This window comes from Pristiophorus japonicus, chromosome 6 (genome assembly GCF_044704955.1).
Source record: "Pristiophorus japonicus isolate sPriJap1 chromosome 6, sPriJap1.hap1, whole genome shotgun sequence".
Lineage (NCBI taxonomy): Eukaryota > Metazoa > Chordata > Chondrichthyes > Pristiophoridae > Pristiophorus > Pristiophorus japonicus.
Window position 1 is genome coordinate 252,398,909 of NC_091982.1, and position 22,150 is coordinate 252,421,058.

A 22,150-nucleotide genomic window follows, 5' to 3' on the forward strand; every position below is an offset into this window, starting at 1 on the left:
CACACACGCCAGGTTGTAAATAAGGAGCTAAGGGGGAGACTGGTGCTTTTTAGGAGCATCGGAATGGCAGGCAGCCATTAAGCCGCTCGAGCCTGTTTCGCCATTTAATTAGATCACGGCTGATCTGTACCTCAACTCCATTTACCTTCCTTTGCTCCATATCCCTCGATAACCTTACCCAACAAAATTCAATCGATCTCATAGGGTGACATTGGATATATAACACAGAAACAGACCATTCGGCCCAACCAGTCTATGCTCTACTCGAGCCTCCTCCCGTCTTTCCTCATCTAAATCGATCCGAATAGCCCTCTATTCCCTTCTCCCTCATATGCTTGTCTAGCCTCCCCTTAAGTGTGGTGGTTGGGGTTCCAAAGCCACCACACGCACAGGCATCTTCCACCCTTCAGGATGTAGTTCGGGATCCGGAATATTAGTGAAACACCTGTGAACTCATCCGTTTTCGGCGTGGAAGCAAGTCATCCTCGTTTCGAGGGACTGCCTATGATGATGAAATGCATCGATACTGTTCGCTTCAACCACTCCCTGTGGCAGTGAGTCCCACATTCTCACCACTCTTTGGGTAAAGAAATTTCTTCTGAATTCCATGTAATTTCTTGGTGGCTATCTTATATTGATGGCCTCTAGTTATGCTCTTCCCCACAAGTGGAAACATTCTCTCTGTATCCACTCTATCAAAACATTTCATCATTTTAAATACTTCTATTAGGTCACCCCTCAGCCTTCTCTTTTCAAGAGAAGAGACCCAGCCTGATAGGTATACCCTTGCATTTCTGGTATCATCCTTGAAATTGTTCTTTTGCACCCACTCCAGTGCCTCTATATCCTTTTTATAATATGGTGACCAGAACTGTACGCAGCGCTCCAAATGTGGTCTAACCAAGGTTCGATATAGGTTTTAGCATAACCTCGTCTTTTCAATTTTATCACTCTATAAATAAACCTTAGTGCTTGGTTTGCTTTTTTATGGACTTATTAACCTGTGTCACTATTTTTAGTGATTTGTATATTTGTACTCCCAGATGGCTTTGCTCCTCTACCCCATTTAGATTCGTATTTTCCAAGTAATATGTGACCTCCTTATTTTTCTTACCAAAATGTAATACCTCACATTTATCCATGTTGAAATTCATTTGCCAATAATGTGCCCATTCTGCAAGTTTATGAATGTCCTCCTGTAATTTGTTGCAATCCTCCTCAATATTGATGATACACCCAATTTGGTGTCATCCGCAAATTTAGACGTGTTTTTGATTCCAAAGACTAAATCGTGAATATAAATTATGAAGCACATTGGTCCCAGCACTGATCCTTATGGAACACCACTAGCCACCTTCTGCCACTATGAGCCCTTTACCCCTAGTCTCTGCTTTCTGTCTTGAAGCCAGCCAGCTATCCATTCTGCTATTTGTCTCCTGACTCTGCCGTGCCCTGACATTATTTATTAGTATATTATGTGGTATCTTATCGAAGATCTTATGAAAATCTAGATAAATTACATCAACTGCATTACCCTTGTATACTTTCTCTGTTATCTCTATGTTACCTCTTCAAAGTCTACTCTCTTTGTTACCTCTTCAAAGAATTCAATGAGGTTGGTCAAGCAAGACTTTCCATTTTGAAATCTACACTGCCTATTCATTACTATATTTTCGCCTTCGAGATGTTTTTCTATTTTCTCCTTTAGTAGGGATTCCATTATTTTTCCCACTACCGATGTTAAAGTTGGTCTATAGTTCACTGGACATGTTCTATCTCCCTTCTTAAATATAAGTATAATGTTAGCTATCCACCAGTCCTCTGGAATTACACCTTTTTCTAATGAATTATTAAATATGTATAGTAATGCTTCTGCTATCTCTTCCCTAGATTATTTTAAAATGTGTGGATGCAATCCACCTGAACTAAGGGTTTTATTCTCTTTGAGTTTGATTAGTTTATTTAATATGTCTCCTCTTTATAGTTTAAATGCACTTATTTCATTACTAATCTCATCTTCTGATGCCATGCCCACCTGATCCAACTCCCTGGTAAATACTGAAGCAAAGTAATGATTTAATATTTCTGCTATCCCTCTATCACTGCCAGTGTTTTTTAGCGGAATATATTTTTCCCGGACTCTGTTGAACACCATTTTAAATATTTCCCATTGCTGTTCTACATTGTGGTTTGCTAATATTGTCGTCCATTTTATTTTCCCAAGTCCTATTCTCAGCCGCGCAAAATCAGCTTTTCTCCAATCTTTTACCCTGTTTTTTTTCATACTTATGTCCTTCTCAATTATCATCTTAAAGCGTATTATATTATGGTCACTATTGCCTAGATGTTCCCCTACTTTTACCTCTCTTAAATGCTCTGGTTTCATTCCCCATTACTAGATCCAATAGCGAATCTTCCCTTGTTGGGCTTTTTACATATTGGGTTAGAAAGGAGTCCTGTCATCAGATTCACAGCACAGCTCTCGACAACGTGGACCACTTCCCATACCTCGGGAGCCTCTTGTCAACAAAGGCAGACATTGATGCGGAGATTCAACATCGCCTCCAGTGCGCCAGTGCAGCCTTCGGCCGCCTGAGGAAAAGAGTGTTCGAAGACCAAGCCCTCAAACCTACCACCAAGCTCATGGTCTACAGGGCTGCAGTAATTCCCGCCCTCCTGTATGGATCAGAGGCATGGACGACTTACAGAAGACACATCAAGTTGCTGGAGATATATCACCAACGATGTCTCCGCAAGATCCTGCAAATCCCCTGGGAGGACAGACGCACCAACATCAGTGTCCTCGCTGAGGCTAACATCCCCAGCATTGAAGCACTGACCACACTCGATCAGCTCCGCTGGGCAGGCCACATAGTTCGCATACCAGACACGAGACTCTCTAAGCAACTGCTCTATGCGGAGCTCCTTCATGGCAAATGAGCCAAAGGTGGGCAGTGGAAACGTTACAAGGACACCCTCAGAGCCTCCCTGGTGAAGAGCGACATCACTACTGACGCCTGGGAGACCCTGGCCGAAGACCGCCCTAGGTGGAGAAAGTACATCCGGGAGGGCGTTGAGCTCTTCGAATCTCAACGCTGCGAGCGTGAAGTGGTCAGGCGCAGGCAGCGGAAGGAGCGCGCGGCAAATCAGTCCCAACACCCCCCCCCCCCACCCACTTCCCCCGACGAATATCTGTCCCACCTGTGACAGGATCTGTGGCTCTCGTGTTGGACTGTTCCGTCACCAAACAACTCACTTTAGGAGTGGAAGCAAGTCTTCCTCGATTTCGAGGGACTGCCTATGAACGAATGTACACATTGTAGGAACTCCATTCCCTTATCCCCTTTACCTACCTCTTCTGTCCAATTAATTTTGGGGTAGTTGAAATCCCCCACGTTTATTATTCTAAGTTTTTTACTAATTTCCCTAATTTGTCTGCATATTTCTTCCTCCACTATTAGACGGTCTGTAGACTGCCCCTATTAGTGATTGATCCTTAATTATCTTTTTTTTTTCCACATGGATTTTCAGTCTGCAATGTTTTCATTGACCCCCAGCATCAACAGCCTGTTGGAGGAGAGAGTTCCAAATATCTGCTACCCTTTGTGTGAAGAAGTGCTCCCTGATTTCAATCCTGATCGGTCTGGCTTTTTAGGGTTATGCCCCTTGTTCTGGATTTCCCACCAGAGGAAATAGTTTCTCTCTCTCTACCCTATCAAATCCTTTTATCGTTTTAATAACCTCAATTATAGGTCACCCTTTGATCTTCTAAACTCCAGGGAGCACAAGTATAGTTTGTGCTGCCTGTCCTCATCATTTAACCCTTTCAGCCCCGGTATAATTCCGGTGAATCCGCGGTGCTCCCCCTCCGAGGCCGATCTACCCTTCCTGAGGGGCGGGGCCCAGAACTGAACGCAGTTACTCCAGGGGGGGGGGGGGGGGGTCTGAGCAAGGCTCTGTACACCTGAAGCATCACTTCCTCACTGTTGAATTTCAGCTGCCTCCTGAGAGGGAGGGGAAGCAGTTATTTACTCTTCCCTTCATGATCTGGAGCGCGCTGCCGGAAAGGACGGTGGAAGCAGATTCAAAAACGAATTGTATAAATATTTAAAAAGGAAACATTTGCAGGGCTACGGGGAAAGAGCAGGGGAGAAGTGGGGCTAATGGATCGCTCTTTCACAGAGCCGGCACAGGCACGATGGGCCGAATGGCCTCCCTCTGTGCTGTGAGATTTTATGATTCAACAATGGCGCAAAGCCAGGCCATTTCAGCAGCCTGGCAATGGTGCTGTTCTCCAGCAATACAAACAGGCAAACATAAAAAACCTCTCCTTGGAATCAGGGGAAGCCTGCCAAACCTAGGAAGTGTCCTGCTACTCTGGAAAAAACATTCACAACACTGAACTTGTAGCATTTGGAATGATGTGAGCTAAACAATGCTCACATCTGACAGCAACATCCCCAGTGTACCGGCAGAGCCAGCAATCTGTGGGGACTCATCAACTCAACACAGCGCTGCCAGAGCAAAATGTTCATTCTGTACCAACAGAACAAATTGTACAATATAAACACAGGCATGTTCTGAGGGGGAGCTGTCACTCCCAGCACTTCCATCACACTTGGAAAATCAGTGGGCTAGCTTTTCAACTTGTGGACGGATACACAACTGGCTCTACAGATCACTCACTCGTTATATAAAACCGCTTGGTATTCCTTTCCATTGATCCGAATCGATGATAATTTTACGCACAGGTGGTAAGTTGTAAATCTATCCCCAGAACTAGCTCACGCTGTGCCACAAGCAATGCAGCTCACAAGTATTCTATCTCGGGCCCAGGTGAAGAAAAACGTCAAGCGCTGGATCTGGCATTTAATTGTAGCCGCTGGCAGAAGGAGACAGTCTCCCATCCCGATAGACCCACACCCGAGAACTGTGCGCAACGTGAAGCTGCTTCAAGGCTGATCTGATCATTTGGATTTCAGGAGCATGTGTCTGTTATTAAACATATTTTCTGCTTTTCAATGTCTTGTGGAATCACAGCCTGAGCTAATAATGGATAAAACAATTGCCCTCCCCGGGATCGAAACCCATCCCTGCTCTCCCCGGGATCCAAATCCATCCATGCTCTCCCCGGGATCCAAACCCATCCATGCTCTCCCAGATCCAAATCCATCCCTGCTCTCCCAGATCCAAACCCATCCCTGCTCTCCCAGATCAAACCATCCCTGCTCTCCCAGATCAAACCCATCCCTGCTCCCCCGAGGATTCAAATCCATCCCTGCTCTCCCAGATCAAACCCATCCCTGCTCTCCCTGGGATCCAAATCCATCCCTGCTCTCCCAGATCAAACCCATCCCTGCTCTCCCAGATCAAATCCATCCCTGCTCTCCCTGGGATCCAAACCCATCCCTGCTCTCCCAGATCCAAACCCATCCCTGCTCTCCCTGGGATCCAAGTCCATCCCTGCTCTCCCTGGGATCCAAACCCATCCCTGCTCTCCCAGATCAAATCCATCCCTGCTCTCCCAGATCAAACCCATCCCTGCTCTCCCTGGGATCCAAGTCCATCCCTGCTCTCCCTGGGATCCAAACCCATCCCTGCTCTCCCAGATCAAACCCATCCCTGCTCTCCCAGATCAAATCCATTCCTGCTCTCCCTGGGATCCAAATCCATCCCTGCTCTCCCAGATCCAAATAAAAAGAAAGTACAAGCAAGTTGGAACCAAATGGGAACTATGAAGTGAGATGTCAGATCGGAGACTGACCTGAGAATGGGCGGGTACCAGCATTTGGGGGTTTATAGATCGGAGACTGACCTGAGAATGGGCGGGTACCAGCATTTGGGGGTTTATAGATCGGGGCACAGTGCACAAGAGCAAAGAAGTAAATTTGAACAAAACCCTGGTTAGGCCAGAGTTAGAGTCCGTGTACAGTTTATAGGAAGGACATTGACGCCACAGAGAGTGGACAGTGTAGATCCACAGGATGATGCCCACAACGGGGCACTGAAGGTAGGAGAGATTGGAGATACACGGACTATTCCCACTGCAGCAGTGAAGGATAACAGGAAAGTTAATAGAGGCTTGTAAAGATTATGAGAGATTTGCAGAAGGTGAACAGGGTAGTCAGAGACAAGGGGGTCACTGATTTTAAATTGTCACAATGATAGCAAGGGGAGAGATTAGGAGAAATCTCCTCCTAATTGATCATTTGGGGAGGGTCGGGTTATCCCACCATTCACTTTCATTACCGAAGTAATCGTCAGATGGCGGGTTCTCCATGTCGAACAACATCCTTTTCGTCAAGCGCTCAAGCTCATCCTCTGGCCTCACAGCAGCGGGAACCGGAGCAGCAATGGGAGCGGGAACCGGAGCAGGAACCAGAACGGGAACCGGAGCAGCAATGGGAGCAGGAGCTGGAGGCTGGTAGACATTCTGAAAGAAAGAAAATATTTTTCTGGTTAGGAATTTAGCTTCAAACACAATGCCTAAAACCCAAACCACATTATTGCATTCTCCTCCAAGAGTCTCTCCAGGGACCCTTGAAATGACACAGTATTTACAGCACAGAAACATGCCATTTGGCCCACCAGGTCCATGCCTCCTCCCACCCTATTTCATCACACCCCATCAACGTATCCTTCTATTCCTTTCTCCCTCATGTGATTCCCCTTAAATACATCTATGCTAAATCGACTGTGTGGTTGATAATGAAGAAGAAAGCGGCAGACTGCAGGAAGATATCAATGGACTGGTCAGGTGGGCAGAACATTGGCAAATGGAATTCAATCCGGAGAAGTGTGAGGTAATGCATTTGGGAGGGCTAACAAGGCAAGGGAATACACATTAAATGGTAGGACAGTGAAAAGTGTAGAGGAACAATGGGACCTTGGAGTGCATGTCCACAGATCTCTGAAGGTAGCAGGCCAAGTAAATAAGGTGGTTAAGAAATCATATGGAATACTTGCCTTTATTAGCCGATGAATAGAATACAAGAGCAAGGAGGTTATGCTTGAACTGTATAAAACATTAGTTAGGCCACAGCTGGAGTACTGCGTGCAGTTCTGGTCACCACATTACAGGAAAGATATGATTGCACTGGAGGGGGTACAGAGGAGATTTACGAGGCTGTTGCCTGGATTGGAGAATTTTAGCTATGAGGGAAGATTGGATAAGCTGGGGTTGTTTTCTTTGGAACAGAGGAGGCTGCGGGGAAACCTTATTGAGGTGAATAAGATTATGAGGGGCCTAGATAGAGTGGATAGGAAGGATCTATTTCCCTTAGCAGAGGGGTCAACAACCAGGGGGCATAGAGTTAAAGTAATTGGGGGGAGGTTTAGAGGGGATTTGAGGGGAAATTTCTTCACCCAGAGGGTGGTGGGGGTCTGGAACTCACGGCCTGAAAGGGTGGTAGAGGCAGAAACCCTCACCACATTTAAAAAGTACTTGGATGTGCACCTGAAGTGCTGTAACCTACAGGGCTACGGACCGAGAGCTGGAAAGTGAGCTTAGGCTGGATAGCTCTTGGTTGGCCGGCGCGAATACGATGGGCCGAATGGCCTCCTTCTGTGCTGTAAATTTCTATGAGTCTATGATTCTATTCGCCTCAACCACTCCCTGTGGCAGCGAGTTCCACATTCTCACCACTCTCTGGGTAAAGAAGTTTCTCCTGAGTTCCAGAATGTATTTATTAATGACCATCTTATATTTATGGCCACGAGTTCTGGTCTCCCCCACAAATGGAACAACTTCTCTATGTTTACCCTATCTGAATCTTACAGAGCTCTATCAGGTCACCCCTCAGCCTTCTCTTTTTTAGAGAAAAGAGCCCCCACCTGTCAGCCTTTCCTGGTCGGTAAAACCTCTCAGTTCTGCTTCCATTCTCGTAAACCTTTTTTGCACCTCGTCCAGTGCCTCTATGTCCTTTTTAGAATATGGAGACCAGAACTGCTAACAGAACTCCAAGTGCAGCCTAACCAAGGTGTGACACAAGTTTAACATAACTTCTCTGCTTTTCAATTCTGTCCCTCTAGAAATGAACCCAGTGCTTGGTTTGCTTTTTATGGCCTTATTAACCCGCGCCTCTACTTTTAGAGATTTGTGATCCCTCTCTTCCTCTACCCCATTGAGACACTTTATTTACCATGCAATATGTGGCCTCCTTATTCTTCCTACCAAAATGCACCTTACACTGATCTATACTGAAGTTCACTTGTCATTACACACCCATTCTGCAGATTTGTTAATATCTTCCTGTTTTGTGCAGTGGTCTTCCTCTGTATTAACCACCCCACACTCCCAATTTGGTGACGTCTACAAATTTTGAAATCTTAGTGCCGATTCCTGATTCCAAATTGTTTATGTAATTGGTGAACAACAGTGGTCCCCAGCACCGATCCGTGCGCAACACCAGCTCCCACCCTTTGACAGTCTGAGTAACTCCCACTCTCTGTTTCCTGTTTTATAGCCATTCTGCTGCGTGTTGTAAATGTTTCCCACTGCTGTTCTATTTCGTTGTTTGTCAGTAAACTTTGCCAGTTGGATTTTCCTCGTTCCCTTCTCATCCCCTTGGAATCAGCTCTTTCCCAATTTATTACTTTGGTCTGCGGCTTACTTTGACCTTCTCAATCTTTATCTTAAACCTTATCTTAAATACTGAGCTGTACAATAGGAGTGGGAGATGTGAGCTTCTGCGAGCAGGAGGCTAGACGCTGGCTTTCAAAGTCTGGACGGCCTCTGAGCTCAGCACGGGCTGATGGGATGAGCGTGTGCTCCCAATGCTGGCTGAAGCACTCCATGACATGGATTAGGGAAGCAGGACTTCATTTACTAGTGGGCGAGAGGCCAGAGCCCAAAACAACCCTCAAATTGACATCAAGTTTGGTAAGCACAGCTTGGAGTGGAGGAAGGGGTGAATGACATGGGGCAAAATCAGTGCACGTTGCCACAGGTCACTGCTTCCCCTCACACAGCACATAGAATCTCGCAGCTCAGAAGGAGGCCTGTTAGTCACACTCTCCTGCTCCTTTTCCTCTGCCCTTAAAATATTTTCATCTTCAAGGGGGAGAAATTGGCCTTCTATGCGTCTCCTGTTACTGCCTCCAGGGCGGTAACGGGGCGATAATAGAATGGTAATGCGGCGATAATAGGATGGTAACGAGGGGTAACGGGGTGGTAATAGGACGGTAATAGGACGGTATTGAGGCAGTAATAGGTTGGTAATGGGGCAGTAACAAGATGGTAATGGGGTGGTAACGGGGCGGTAATAGGACGGTAACGGGGCGATAATAAGACCGTAACTGGGCGGTAATGGGACAGTAACGGGGCAATAATAGGACGGTAATGGGGCAGTAATAGGACGGTAACGGGGCGGTAATAGGACGGTAACGGAGCGGTAATAAGATGGTAACGGGGCAGTAATAGGACGGTAACAGGGCGGTAATAGGACGGTAATGGGGCGGTAATGGAGCGGTAATAAGATGGTAACGGGGCGGTAACTGGGTGGTAATAGGACGGTAACGGGGCGATAATAAGACCGTAACTGGGCGGTAATGGGGCAATAACGGGGCAATAATAGGACGGTAACGGGGCTGTAACAGGACGGTAACTGGGCGTAAATGGGGTATTAATAGGACGGTAATGGGGTGATAATGGGACAGTAACAGGGCGGTAATGGGATGGTAACGGGGCGGTAATAGGACGGTAATGGGGCGATAATGGGGCAGTAACGGGGTGATAATAGGATGGTAGCGGGGTGATAATAGGATGGTAACGGGGCGATAATGGGGCAGTTATTGGAAGGGAACGGGGCGATAACGGGGCGGTAATAGGACGGGAACGGGGCAGTAATAGGACGGGAACGGGGTGATAACGGGACGGTAACGGGGTGATAATGGGACGATAACGGGGCGGTAATGGGACGGTAACGGGGTGATAATGGGGCGGTAACGGGGTGATAATGGGGCGGTAACGGGGTGGTAATGGGACGGTAACGGGGCGGTAACGAGACGGTAATGGGGCGATAACGGGACGGTAACGGGGCAATAACTGGGTGCTACCAACTCTGTGAGCGAGCGCGGCGAGAGTACCGACAGCTGCCAACTTGCCTTGGAGGTTTGCGGCGGTGGTAACCCCTAGCGCCACGATCTCCTGTGCCTCGGAGATGGTGACGTCATCGGTCATTGGTTCCGTCCCCTGCAGCATCAGCGGGCGTCGACACCGGCAGAGGCAGGAGGCATTGTTCGTGAGGCCGGCGCTGGGGGAACGCTGTTTATAGATGATGCTGCTCGGGTACGTAAAAAATCTGTTTTGAGCCCCGAGGTGATTTTTTCCCATTTTGTTCTGCCGCCATCGATCAGCCCTGTTCCAGTGCTTGGGGCTGATCATGGCGGACCTCGGTTGTCGTCGGCGACGAGGACATCGTTCTTGCAGTGAGGGCCCTTCCCTTTAAGGGAGGGAAGGAGCCATGGATCCCGGCAGTGCTGCCCTGGGCATGGTGCCACGCTCTGCCGCCCCTCCTGCTGGCTATGCCAGTCCGAGGGAAGTGGCAGTGCTTGATTCGACATTCCACTTCCCTCCCGGAGCGCTGGACCAGAAGTTCACGCCGGCTCCACCTGTGTAGCCCCCAGCGATACTTTCGCAATCCCACAAAAGTTATCGCCCCAAACGGGATGCTACACAATTTCTAGCCCCAGGTGGTTACTGAATTCCCTTTGGAAAGTTATTATTGAATCTCCTTTCAGGCAACGCATTCCAGATCACTGACGGTGACTAATGGGGTACCACAGGGATCAGTGCTGGGGCCCCAGCTATTCACAATATATATAAATGATTTGGATGAGGGAACCAAATGTAATATTTCCAAGTTTGCTGACGACACAAAATTGGTGGGATTGTGAGTTGTGAGGAGGATGCAAAGGCGATTTAGATAGGTTGAGTGAGTGGGCAAACACATAGCAGATGCAGTATAACGTGGATAAATGTGAAGTTAACCACTTTGGTAGGAAAAACATGAGGACAAATATTATTTAACTGGTGATGGCTTGGGAAGTGTCGATGTACAGAGGGACCTGGGTGTCCTTGTACACCAGTCATTGAAAGCAAACATGCAAGTGCACTAAGCAGTTAGGAAGGCAAATGATATGTTGGCCTTCACTGCAAGAGGATTTCAGTACAGGTGCAAGGATATCTTACTACAGTTATACAGGGCCTTGGTGAGACCGCACCTGGAGGATTGTGTGCAGTTTTGGTCTTGTTACCTAAGAAAGGATATAGAAACGTAGAAACATAGAAAATAGGTGCAGGAGGAGGCCATTCGGCCCTTCATTCAATGAGTTCATGGCTGAACATGCAACTTCAGTACCCCATTCCTGCTTTCTCGCCATACCCCTTGATCCCCCTAGTAGTAAGGACTTCATCTAACTCCTTTTTGAATATATTTAGTGAATTGGCCTCAACAACTTTCTGGGGTAGAGAATTCCACAGGTTCACCACTCTCTGGGTGAAGAAGTTTCTCCTCATCTCGATCCTAAATGGCTTACCCCTAATCCTTAGACTGTGACCTCTGGTTCTGGACTTCCCCAACATTGGGAACATTCTTCCTGCATCTAACCTGTCTAAACCCATCAGAATTTTAAACGTTTCTATGAGATCCCCTCTCATTTTTCTGAACTCCAGTGAATACAAGCCCAGTTGATCCAGTCTTTCTTGATAGGTCAGTCCCACCATCCCGGGAATCAGTCTGGTGAACCTTCGCTGCACTCCCTCAATAGCAAGAATGTCCTTCCTCAGGTTAGGAGACCAAAACTGTACACAATACTCCAGGTGTGGCCTCACCAAGGCCCTGTACAACTGTAGCAACACCTCCCTGCCCCTGTACTCAAATCCTCTCGCTATGAAGGCCAACATGCCATTTTCTTTCTTAACCGCCTGCTGTACCTGCATGCCAACCTTCAATGGCTGATGTATCATGACACCCAGGTCTCACTGCACCTCCCCTTTTCCTAATCTGTCACCATTCAGATAATAGTCTGTCTCTCTGTTTTTACCACCAAAGTGGATAACCTCACATTTATCCACATTATACTTCATCTGCCATGCATTTGCCCACTCACCTGACCTATCCAAGTCGCTCTGCAGCCTCATAGCATCCTCCTCGCAGGTCACACTGCCACCCAACTTAGTGTCATCCGCTAATTTGGAGATACTACATTTAATCCCCTCGTCTAAATCATTAATGTACAGTGTAAACAGCTGGGGCCCCCGCACAGAACCTTGCGGTACCCCACTAGTCACCTCCTGCCATTCTGAAAAGTACCCATCTACTCCTACTCTTTGCTTCCTGTCTGACAACCAGTTCTCAATCCATGTCAGCACACTATCCCCAATCCCATGTGCTTTAACTTTGCATATTAATCTCTTGTGTGGGACTTTGTCGAAAGCCTTCTGAAAGTCCAAATATACCACATCAACTGGTTCTCCCTTGTCCACTCTACTGGAAACATCCTCAAAAAATTCCAGAAGATTTGTCAAGCATGATTTCCCTTTCACAAATCCATGCTGACTTGGGCCTATCATGTCACCTCTTTCCAAATGCGCTGCTATGACATCCTTAATAATTGATTCCATCACTTTACCCACCACCGATGTCAGGCTGACTGGTCAAAAATTCCCTGTTTTCTCTCTTCCTCCTTTTTTAAAAAGTGGGTTTACATTGGCTACCCTCCACTCGATAGGAACTGATCCAGAGTCAATGGAATGTTGGAAAATGACTGTCAATGCATCCGCTATTTCCAAGGCCACCTCCTTAAGTACTCTGGGATGCAGTCCATCAGGCCCTGGGGATTTATCGGCCTTCAATCCCATCAATTTCCCCAACACAATTTCCCGACTAATAAGGATTTCCCTCAGTTCCTCCTCCTTACTAGACCCTCTGACCCCTTTTATATCCAGAAGGTTGTTTGTGTCCTCCTTAGTGAATACCGAACCAAAGTACTTGTTCAATTGGTCTGCCATTTCTTTGTTCCCCGTTATGACTTCCCCTGATTCTGACTGCAGGGGACCTACGTTTGTCTTTACTAACCTTTTTCTCTTTACATATCTATAGAAACTTTTACAATCCGTCTTAATGTTCCCTGCAAGCTTCTTCTCGTACTCCATTTTCCCTGCCCTAATCAAACCCTTTGTCCTCCTCTGCTGAGTTCTAAATTTCTCCCAGTCCCCGGGTTCGCTGCTATTTCTGGCCAATTTGTATGCCACTTCCTTGGCTTTAATACTATCCCTGATTTCCCTTGATAGCCACGGTTGAGCCACCTTCCCTTTTTTATTTTTACGCCAGACAGGAATGTACAATTGTTGTAGTTCATCCATGCGGTCTCCAAATGTCTGCCATTGCCCATTCACTGTCAACCCCTTAAGTATCATTCGCCAATCTATCCTAGCCAATTCACGCCTCATACCTTCAAAGTTACCCTTCTTTAAGTTCTGGACCATGGTCTCTGAATTAACTGTTTCATTCTCCATCCTAATGCAGCATTCCACCATATTATGGTCACTCTTCCCCAAGGGGCCTCGCACAACAAGATTGCTAATTAATCCTCTCTCATTACACAACACCCAGTCTAAGATGGCCTCCCCCCTATTTGGTTCCTCGACATATTGGTCTAGAAAACCATCCCTTATGCACTCCAGGAAATCCTCCTCTACCGTATTGCTTCCAGTTTGGTTAGCCCAATCTATATGCATATTAAAGTCACCCATTATAACTGCTGCACTTTTATTGCATGCACTCCTAATTTCCTGTTTGATGCCCTCCCCAACATCACTACTACTGTTTGGAGGTCTGTACACAACTCCCACTAACGTTTTTTTGCCCTTTGGTGTTCTGCAGCTCTACCCATATAGATTCCACATCATCCAAGCTAATGTCCTTCCTAACTATTGCATTAATCTCCTCCTTAACCAGCAATGCTACCCCACCTCCTTTTCTTTTTATTCTATCCTTCCTCAATGTTGAATACCCCTGGATGTTGAGTTCACCCTGATCATCCTGGAGCCACGTCTCTGTAATCCCAATCACATCATATTTGTTAACATCTATTTGCACAGTTAATTCATCCACCTTATTACAGATACTCCTTGCATTAAGACACAAAGCCTTCACCCTTTGTCCTTTATACTTGCCATATACTTGCCATAGAGGGAGTGCAGCGAAGGTTCACCAGACTGATTCCTGGGATGGCAGGACTGTCGTATGAGGAGAGATTGGGTCGACTAGGCCTGTATTCACGCGAGTTTAGAAGAATGAGAGGGGATCTCATTGAACCGTATAAAATTCTGACTGGGTTGGATAGACTGGATGCGGGGAGGATGTTTCCCCCGGGCTGGGAAGTCTAGAACAAGGGGTCACAGTCTCAGGATACGGGGCAGGAAATTTAGGACCGAGCTGAGGAGAAATGTTTTCACTCAGAGGATGGTGAACCTGTGGAATTCTCTACCACAGAAGGCTGTGAAGGCCAAGTCACTGAATATATTTAAGAGGGAGATAGATAGATTTCTAGAAACAAAAGACATCAAGAGGTATGGGAAAAAAGCAGTAATATGGTGTTGAAATAGAGGATCAGCCATGATCATATTGAATGGCGGTGCAGACTCGAAGGGCCGAATGACCTACTATTGCTGCTATTTTCTATGTTTCTATGTGTCTATTAAAACCCGTGGCGTAAAAATTTCTCTCCATCTCCCCCTCTGGTTCTTTTGCCAATGATCTTCAATCTGAGTCCTCAGGTTACCCCTCCTCCTGCCGGGGAAAGCATTCTCCTTATTTACTCAAAAAAACACATCACAATTTTCAACATCTACGTTAAATTTTCCCTTAACCTTCACCTCAACTAAAGGAAGGTGCTGGAGAAATACCACCAACGATGTCTCCGGAAGATCCTGCAAATCCCCTGGGAGGACAGACGCACCAACGTTAGTGTCCTCGATCAGGCTAACATCCCCAGCATCGAAGCACTGACCACACTCGACCAACTCCGTTGGGCGGGCCACATCGTCCACATGCCCGACACAAGACTCCCAAAGCAAGCGCTCTACTCGGAACTCCTACACGGCAAGCGAGCCCCAGGTGGGCAGAGGAAATGTTTCAAGGACATCCTCAAAGCCTCCTTGATAAAGTGCAACATCCCCATCGACACCTGGGAGGCCCTGGCCAAAGACCGCCCTAAGTGGAGGAAGAGCATCCAGGAGGGCGCTGAGCACCTCGAGTCTCGTTGCCGAGAGCAAGCAGAAAACAGGCGCAGGCAGCGGAAGGAGCGTGCAGCAAACCAGACTCCCCACCCACCCTTTCCCTCAACCACTGTCTGTCCCACCTATGATAGAGATTGTAATTCCCGTACTGGACTGTACAGTCACCTGAGAACTCACTTTTAGAGTGGAAGCAAGTCTTCCTCGATTCCGAGGGACTGTCTATGATGATGATGATGATGATATTGAATAGTGCAGTGTAGATTGACTCAGAAGTTATCAGGGAAGGGGGATATTGTTATATATGTGGACTTTTATTTACTCTGTACAGCCACCAGAGGGCTCATCCCCTGGAGTCCCAAGGGATCTCATAATCCCTTGGGAGCACAGGTATTTAAGGAGGCTTCACAGGTTGGAGAGGCACTCTGGAGACCTGCAATAAAAGACGAAGGTCACATTTCACTTTGAGCTCACAATGTTCAGTCTGACTCTTTCTCCATACACAACAACTGGCGACGAGATAGCGAACTCAAAGAGGCAGAGAACAGTGGGCATCCTGGAGAAATTCTCGGAGGGAGACGATTGGGAAACTTTTGTGGAGCGACTCGACCAATACTTCATGGCCAACGAGCTAGATTGGGAAGAGAGCGCTGCCAAACGAAGGGCGATCCTCCTCACCGTCTGTGGGGCACCAACGTATGGCCTCATGAAGAATCTGCTCACTCCAGCCAAACTCATGGAGAAATCGGACGACGATTTGTACACACTGGTCCGAGGGTATTTGAACCCGAAGGAAAGCGTTCTGATGGCGAGGTACCGGTTCTACACCTACAAAAGGTCTGAAGGCCGTTATGTCGCCGAGCTAAGACACCTTGCAGGACATTGCGAATTTGAAGGACATTTGGAGCACATGCTCAGAGACTTTTTCGTACTTGGCATTGGCCACGAAACCATACTTCGCAAACTTTTGACTGTAGAGACCCCAACCTTGAGTAAGGCCATAGTGATAGTCCTGGCGTTCATTGCCACCAGTGACAATATGAAGCAAATCTCTCAGCACACAAGTGCTGCTACAAGTACTGTGAACAAAGTGATGTTGTTTTCGAATCGTAACGTACAGGGCAGGTCACACATACCTGCAGCTGCACGTTCGCAGATGACTCAGAGCCCACCATCAAGGGTGATGAATGCAAGGCCATTAACGCCTTACCTTGTTGGCGCTGCGGGGGTGATCATCCTTTCCATTCATGCCGATTCAAAGAGTACATTTGCAAGGGCTGTAGAACAATGTGACTCCTCCAACGAGTGTGCAGGCGAGCTGCTAAGCCTGTTAAACCTGCAAACCACCATGCTGCATGGAGGATCACAACGAAGCAGAGCCTCAGATAGAGGAGGCAGAGGTACATGTGTGCACACATTCACCATGAATTGTCCCCCGATAATGCTGAATGTTGAACTAAATGGACTCCCGGTGTCAATGGAGCTGGACACGGGCGGGAGCCAGTCCATCACTTTCGAAAAGACTTTCGAAAGGTTGTGGTGCAACAAGGCCTCAAGGCCAGTCTTAACTCCAGTTCGCATGAAACTAAGAACTTACACAAAAGAACTGATTCCTGTAATCGGCAGTGCTACCATAAAGGTCTCCAACGATGGAGCGGTGCACAAGCTACCAGGCAATGATCCCACGCTGCTCAGCAGGAGCTGGCTGGGAAAGATACGCTGGAACTGGGACGACATCCGAGCGCTATCGGCCGCTGATGACACTTCGTGTGCCCGGGTCTTAAAACACATTTCCTTCGCTGTTCGAACCAGGCATCGGAAAATTCCAAGGAGCAAAAGTGCAGATCCACCTAATTCCGGGGGCGCGACCCATCCATCACAAAGCGAGAGCAGTACCGTACATGATGAGAGAAAGGGTCGAGATCAAACCAGACCGACTGCAAAGAGAGGGCATCATTTCACCGATCGAGTTCAGCGAGTGGGCCAGTCCTATTGTCCCAGTCCTCAAGGGAGACGGCGCCGTCAGAATCTGTGGCGATTACAAAGTAACTATCAATTGTTTCTACCTGCAGGACCAATACCCACTACCAAAGGCCGACGACCTCTTTGCAACGCTGGCGGGAGAAAAGACGTTCACGAAGCTGGATCTGACTTCAGCCTACATCACGCAGGAACTGGAGGAATCATCGAAGGCCCTCACCTGCATCAACACGCAGAAGGGTCTTTTTGTTTATAACAGATGCCCGTTTGGAATCCGATCAGCGGCGGCGATATTCCAGAGAAACATGGAAATTTTACTGAAGTCGGTCCCGCACACCGTAGTCTTCCAGGACAACATCTTGGTCACAGGACGGACCACAGTCGAGCACCTGCAGAACCTGGAGGAGGTTGTTAGTCGACTCAACCTCACAGGGCTCAGGTTAAAACGCTCGAAGTGCGTTTTCCTGGCACCTGAAGTGGAGTTCTTGGGAAGGAGGATTTCGGCAGACGGCATAAGGCCCACCAACGCGAAGATGGAGGCAATCGAGAACGCATCGAGGCCACAGAAAGTGACGGAGCTGCGGTCGTTTCTGGGACTCTTGAACTACTTTGGTAACTTCTTACCGGGTCTCAGCACCCTGCTAGAACCACTGCATGTCTTACTGCGAAAAGAGGGGGAATGGGTTTGGGGCAAAAGCCAAGAAAATGACTTTGTAAAAACGAGAAAATTGTTATGTTCAAACAAATTGCTTGTGTTGTATGATCCATGTAAGCGTTTGGTACTAGCATGTGATGCGTCGTCATATGGCGTTAGGTGTGTATTGCAACAAGCTAATGATTTCGGGAAACTGCAACCGGTTGCTTATGCATCCAGGAGTCTATCTAAGGCTGAGAGAGCCTACAGCATGATTGAGAAAGAAGTGTTAAGAGTGTGAGAAAATGCATCAATATCTGTTTGGGCTAAAATTCGAATTGGAAACTGACCATAAGCCACTTATATCCCTGTTTTCCGAGAGTAAGGGGATAAATACCAACGCATCGGCCCGCATCCAGAGATGGACGCTCACGTTGTCCGCAAACAACTACGCCATCCGCCACAGGCCAGGCACAGAAAACTGCGCCGATGCTCTCAGTAGACTGCCATTGCCCACCACGGGGGTGGAAATGGCACAGCCCGCAGATCTAGCCATGGTTATGGAAGCATTTGAGAGTGCGCAATCACCCGTCACTGCTCGGCAGATCAAAACCTGGACAAGCCAGGACCCTTTATTATCTCTAGTCAAAAGCTATGTGCTTCACGGGAGCTGGTCCAGTGTCCCAGTGGAAATGCAGGAAGAGATAAAGCCGTTCCAGCGGCGCAAAGGTGAAATGTCTATACAGGCAGACTGCCTTCTGAGGGGCAATCGAGTAGTGGTCCCCAAGAAAGGCAGAGACACCTTCATCAATGACCTCCACAGTACCCACCCAGGCATCGTAATGATGAAAGCCATAGCCAGATCCCACGTGTGGTGGCCTGGTATCGATGCGGACTTAGAGTCCTGTGTTCACAGATGTAATACATGCTCGCAGTTAAGCAATGTACCCAAGGAGGCGTCGGTAAGTTTATGGTCTTGGCCCTCCAAACGGTGGTCCAGGGTACACGCCTACTATGCAGGCCCATTCTTGGGTAAAATATTCCTTGTGGTTGTAGATGCATACTCCAAGTGGATTGAATGTGAGATAATGTCGGCTAGCACGTCCGCTGCCACGACTGAAAGCCTGCGGGCCATGTTTACCACACACGGCCTACCCGATGTGCTGGTGAGCGACAACGGGCCATGTTTTACCAGTGCTGACTTCAAAGAATTCATGACCCGTAACGGGATCAAACATGTCACATCTGCCCCGTTTAAACCAGCATCCAGTGGTCAGGCAGAGAGAGCAGTGCAAACCATTAAGCAAGGCTTGAAGAGGGTAACTGAAGGCTCACTGCAGACTCGCCTATCCCGAGTCCTGCTTAGCTACCGCACGAGACCCCACTCACTCACTGGGATCCCACCTGCTGAACTGCTCATGAAAAGAGCACTTAAGACAAGGCTCTCGTTAGTTCACCCTGATCTACATAAACAGGTAGAGAGCAGGCGGCTTCAACAAAGTGCATACTATGATAGCGCAAATGTGTCACGCGAGATTGAAATCGATGATCCTGTATTTGTATTAAATTATGGACAAGGTACCAAGTGGCTTCCTGGCACTGTTGTGGCCAAAGAGGAAAGCAGGGTGTTTCGGGTCAAACTTTCAAATGGACTCATTCACCGGAAACACTTGGACCAAATCAAACTCAGATTCACGGACTATCCTGAGCAACCCACCTTGGATCCTGCCTTTTTTGATCCCCCAACATATACACACCAGTGGCAACCGGCACCACGGTTGACCACGAAGCAGAACCCATCATCCACAGCACCCCTGCAGGACCCAACACACCAGGCAGCCCAGCAAGGCCAGCTGCACAGCAGCCCAGCGAAGGCCCAACAAATGATTCAACAATACCAACTTTCACACCGAGACACGATCAACCAGGGCAAGAAAGGCCCCAGATCGACTCACATTGTAAATAGTTACACTATTGACTTTGGGGGGGGGGCGGTGGGTGGGTGCGAGTGTTGTTATAAATGTGGACTTGTATTTACTCGGTACAGCACCAGAGGGCTCATCCCCTGGAGTCCCAAGGGATCCCATAATCCCATGGGAGCACAGGTATTTAAGGAGGCTTCACAGGTTGGCAAGGCACTCTGGAGACCTGCAATAAAAGACTACGGTCACACTTCACTTTGAGCTCACAGTGTTCAGTCTGACTCTTTCTCCATACACAACAGATACAGTAAAGAAAGAGATTTGTGTTCAATTCCTCTAAGCAACATCTCGATTTTAAAATTCTCCTTCTCGCCCCTCCCTATTTCTGTAATCTCCTTCAGCCCCACAACCAAGCCTGAGATGTCTGCGCTCCTCTAATTCTGCCCTCCTGAGCATCCCTGATTATAATCGCTCAACCACTGGTGGCCGTGCCTTCTGTTGCCAAGGTTCTAAACTCTGGAATTCCCTCTGTAAACCTCTCCGCCTCTCTCTCCACCTTTAAGATGCTCCTTAAAACCTACCTCTTTGACCAAGCTTTTGGTCATCTGCCTTAATATCTCCTTATGTGGTTTGGTGTCAAATTATGTTTGATAATCGCTCCTGTGAAGCACTTTGGGATATTTTACTATATTAAAAGCGCTATTTAAATGCAAGTTTTGGTTGGGTTCTGTATTTTTTGACTAGAGTGCAGAATGTTAAGCGATGACCTGCCAGAGGTCATCAAGATCATGAATGGGGTTATGATAAAGCTGTGTAGTGATAGGTTGGATGGCTCGATGGAGTGAGAGGGCAAAAATCTAAGATAATCACAGAAAGGAATAAAGGGAAGCTGGGAAAAGATTCACATTCCCCAGGGTGAATATTTCTTCAAACTGCACCGAGGACCAAGTGTAATCCTGGCATCACTGTTCTGGGTATCTGCAATCTACATCGCCCCTGTGTAGCCTCCTGGGAGCAGGAATCATCATCTCACGATGTGATGCCCAGATCTGCACAGGGCCCTAGGCAGAGTGTGCCCTAAACACTCACACACCAACAGTCCAACCTCTTCACATCTGCACTCAGTCCTTCCGCTAATGCTCTCCAGAATCTCTGGATCACAGTTTTACTGCAGTCCTGGCCTGCGTTGGAGGTTCCACAGATTTATGTGCGAGCACCCCCTGGCTCACTCTCCTGTTCAGCAGCTGTAGGACTTGCTCAGTTTAACATACATAATGAATCATGTGTGCAAGATGTACTAGCGGGCGTTTAAAGCCGTGTGAGTGGGTAAGGGGGGGGGGGGAGGAACACGGGTCAGGTGATCAATGCCTGACAATGTGGGACACGAACAGCACAAGGAGGTGATTGCACACACTGCACACCCAGGACAGCAATGAATGGCTTCGAGCGATCAGAGATACACGCAGCCTGCAGTGTGCCAGCTCTCCTCAACAGTCCCCATTCCCTGCCCTGCCTCTGCAGCACTTAATCCCCTGACTGCCTGAGGGCCATGTATTCCACCTTCTCACAAGCCTCTGTGCAAAGAGGTTTTAATTGACAAATTCTAACATTCTGTCCCTTCAACACTGTCCCAGGGCAGCTACAGCACAGGTTAGATGCAGAGTAAAGCAACCTCTACACTGCTCCATCAAACAGTCCGAGAGCAGGTACAGCACGGGTTAGATACAGAGTAAAGCTCCCTCTACACTGTCCCATCAAACACTACCAGGGCAGGTACAGCACGGGTTAGATACAGAGTAAAGCTCCCTCTACACTGCTCCATCAAACAGTCCGAGAGCAGGTACAGCACGGGTTAGATACAGAGTAAAGCTCCCTCTACACTGTCCCATCAAACACTACCAGGGCAGGTACAGCATGGGTTAGATACAGAGTAAAGCTCCCTCTACACTGTCCCATCAAACACTACCAGGGCAGGTACAGCACGGGGTTAGATACAGAGTGAAGAACTGGTTGTCAGACAGACAGGAAGCAAAGAGTAGGAGTAAATGGGTACTTTTCAGAATGGCAGGCAGTGACTAGTGGGGTGCCGCAAGGTTCTGTGCTGGGGCCCCAGCTGTTTACACTGTACATTAATGATTTAGATGAGGGGATTAAATGTAGTATCTCCAAATTTGCGGATGACACTAAGTTGGGTGGCAGTATGAGCTGCGAGGAGGATGCTGTGAGGCTGCAGAGCGACTTGGATAGGTTAGGTGAGTGGGCAAATGCATGGCAGATGAAGTATAATGTGGATAAATGTGAGGTTATCCACTTTGGTGGTAAAAACAGAGAGACAGACTATTATCTGAATGGTGACAGATTAGGAAAAGGGGA

At 47.8% G+C, this 22,150-nt stretch overlaps 1 protein-coding gene across 6 annotated transcripts in view; it reads right to left on the minus strand.

Annotated features, from left to right (window-relative positions):
• The window catches only part of lpp (LIM domain containing preferred translocation partner in lipoma), a 487,813-nt gene that overhangs the window by 42,966 nt on the left and 422,697 nt on the right, over positions 1-22,150 (minus strand). For all 6 annotated transcript variants that reach the window (XM_070883830.1, XM_070883835.1, XM_070883832.1 and 3 more), the window contains one exon: positions 6,250-6,433. In XM_070883830.1, the coding sequence (XP_070739931.1) occupies positions 6,250-6,433 (184 nt within the window). The remainder of the gene's footprint in view (positions 1-6,249; positions 6,434-22,150) is intronic.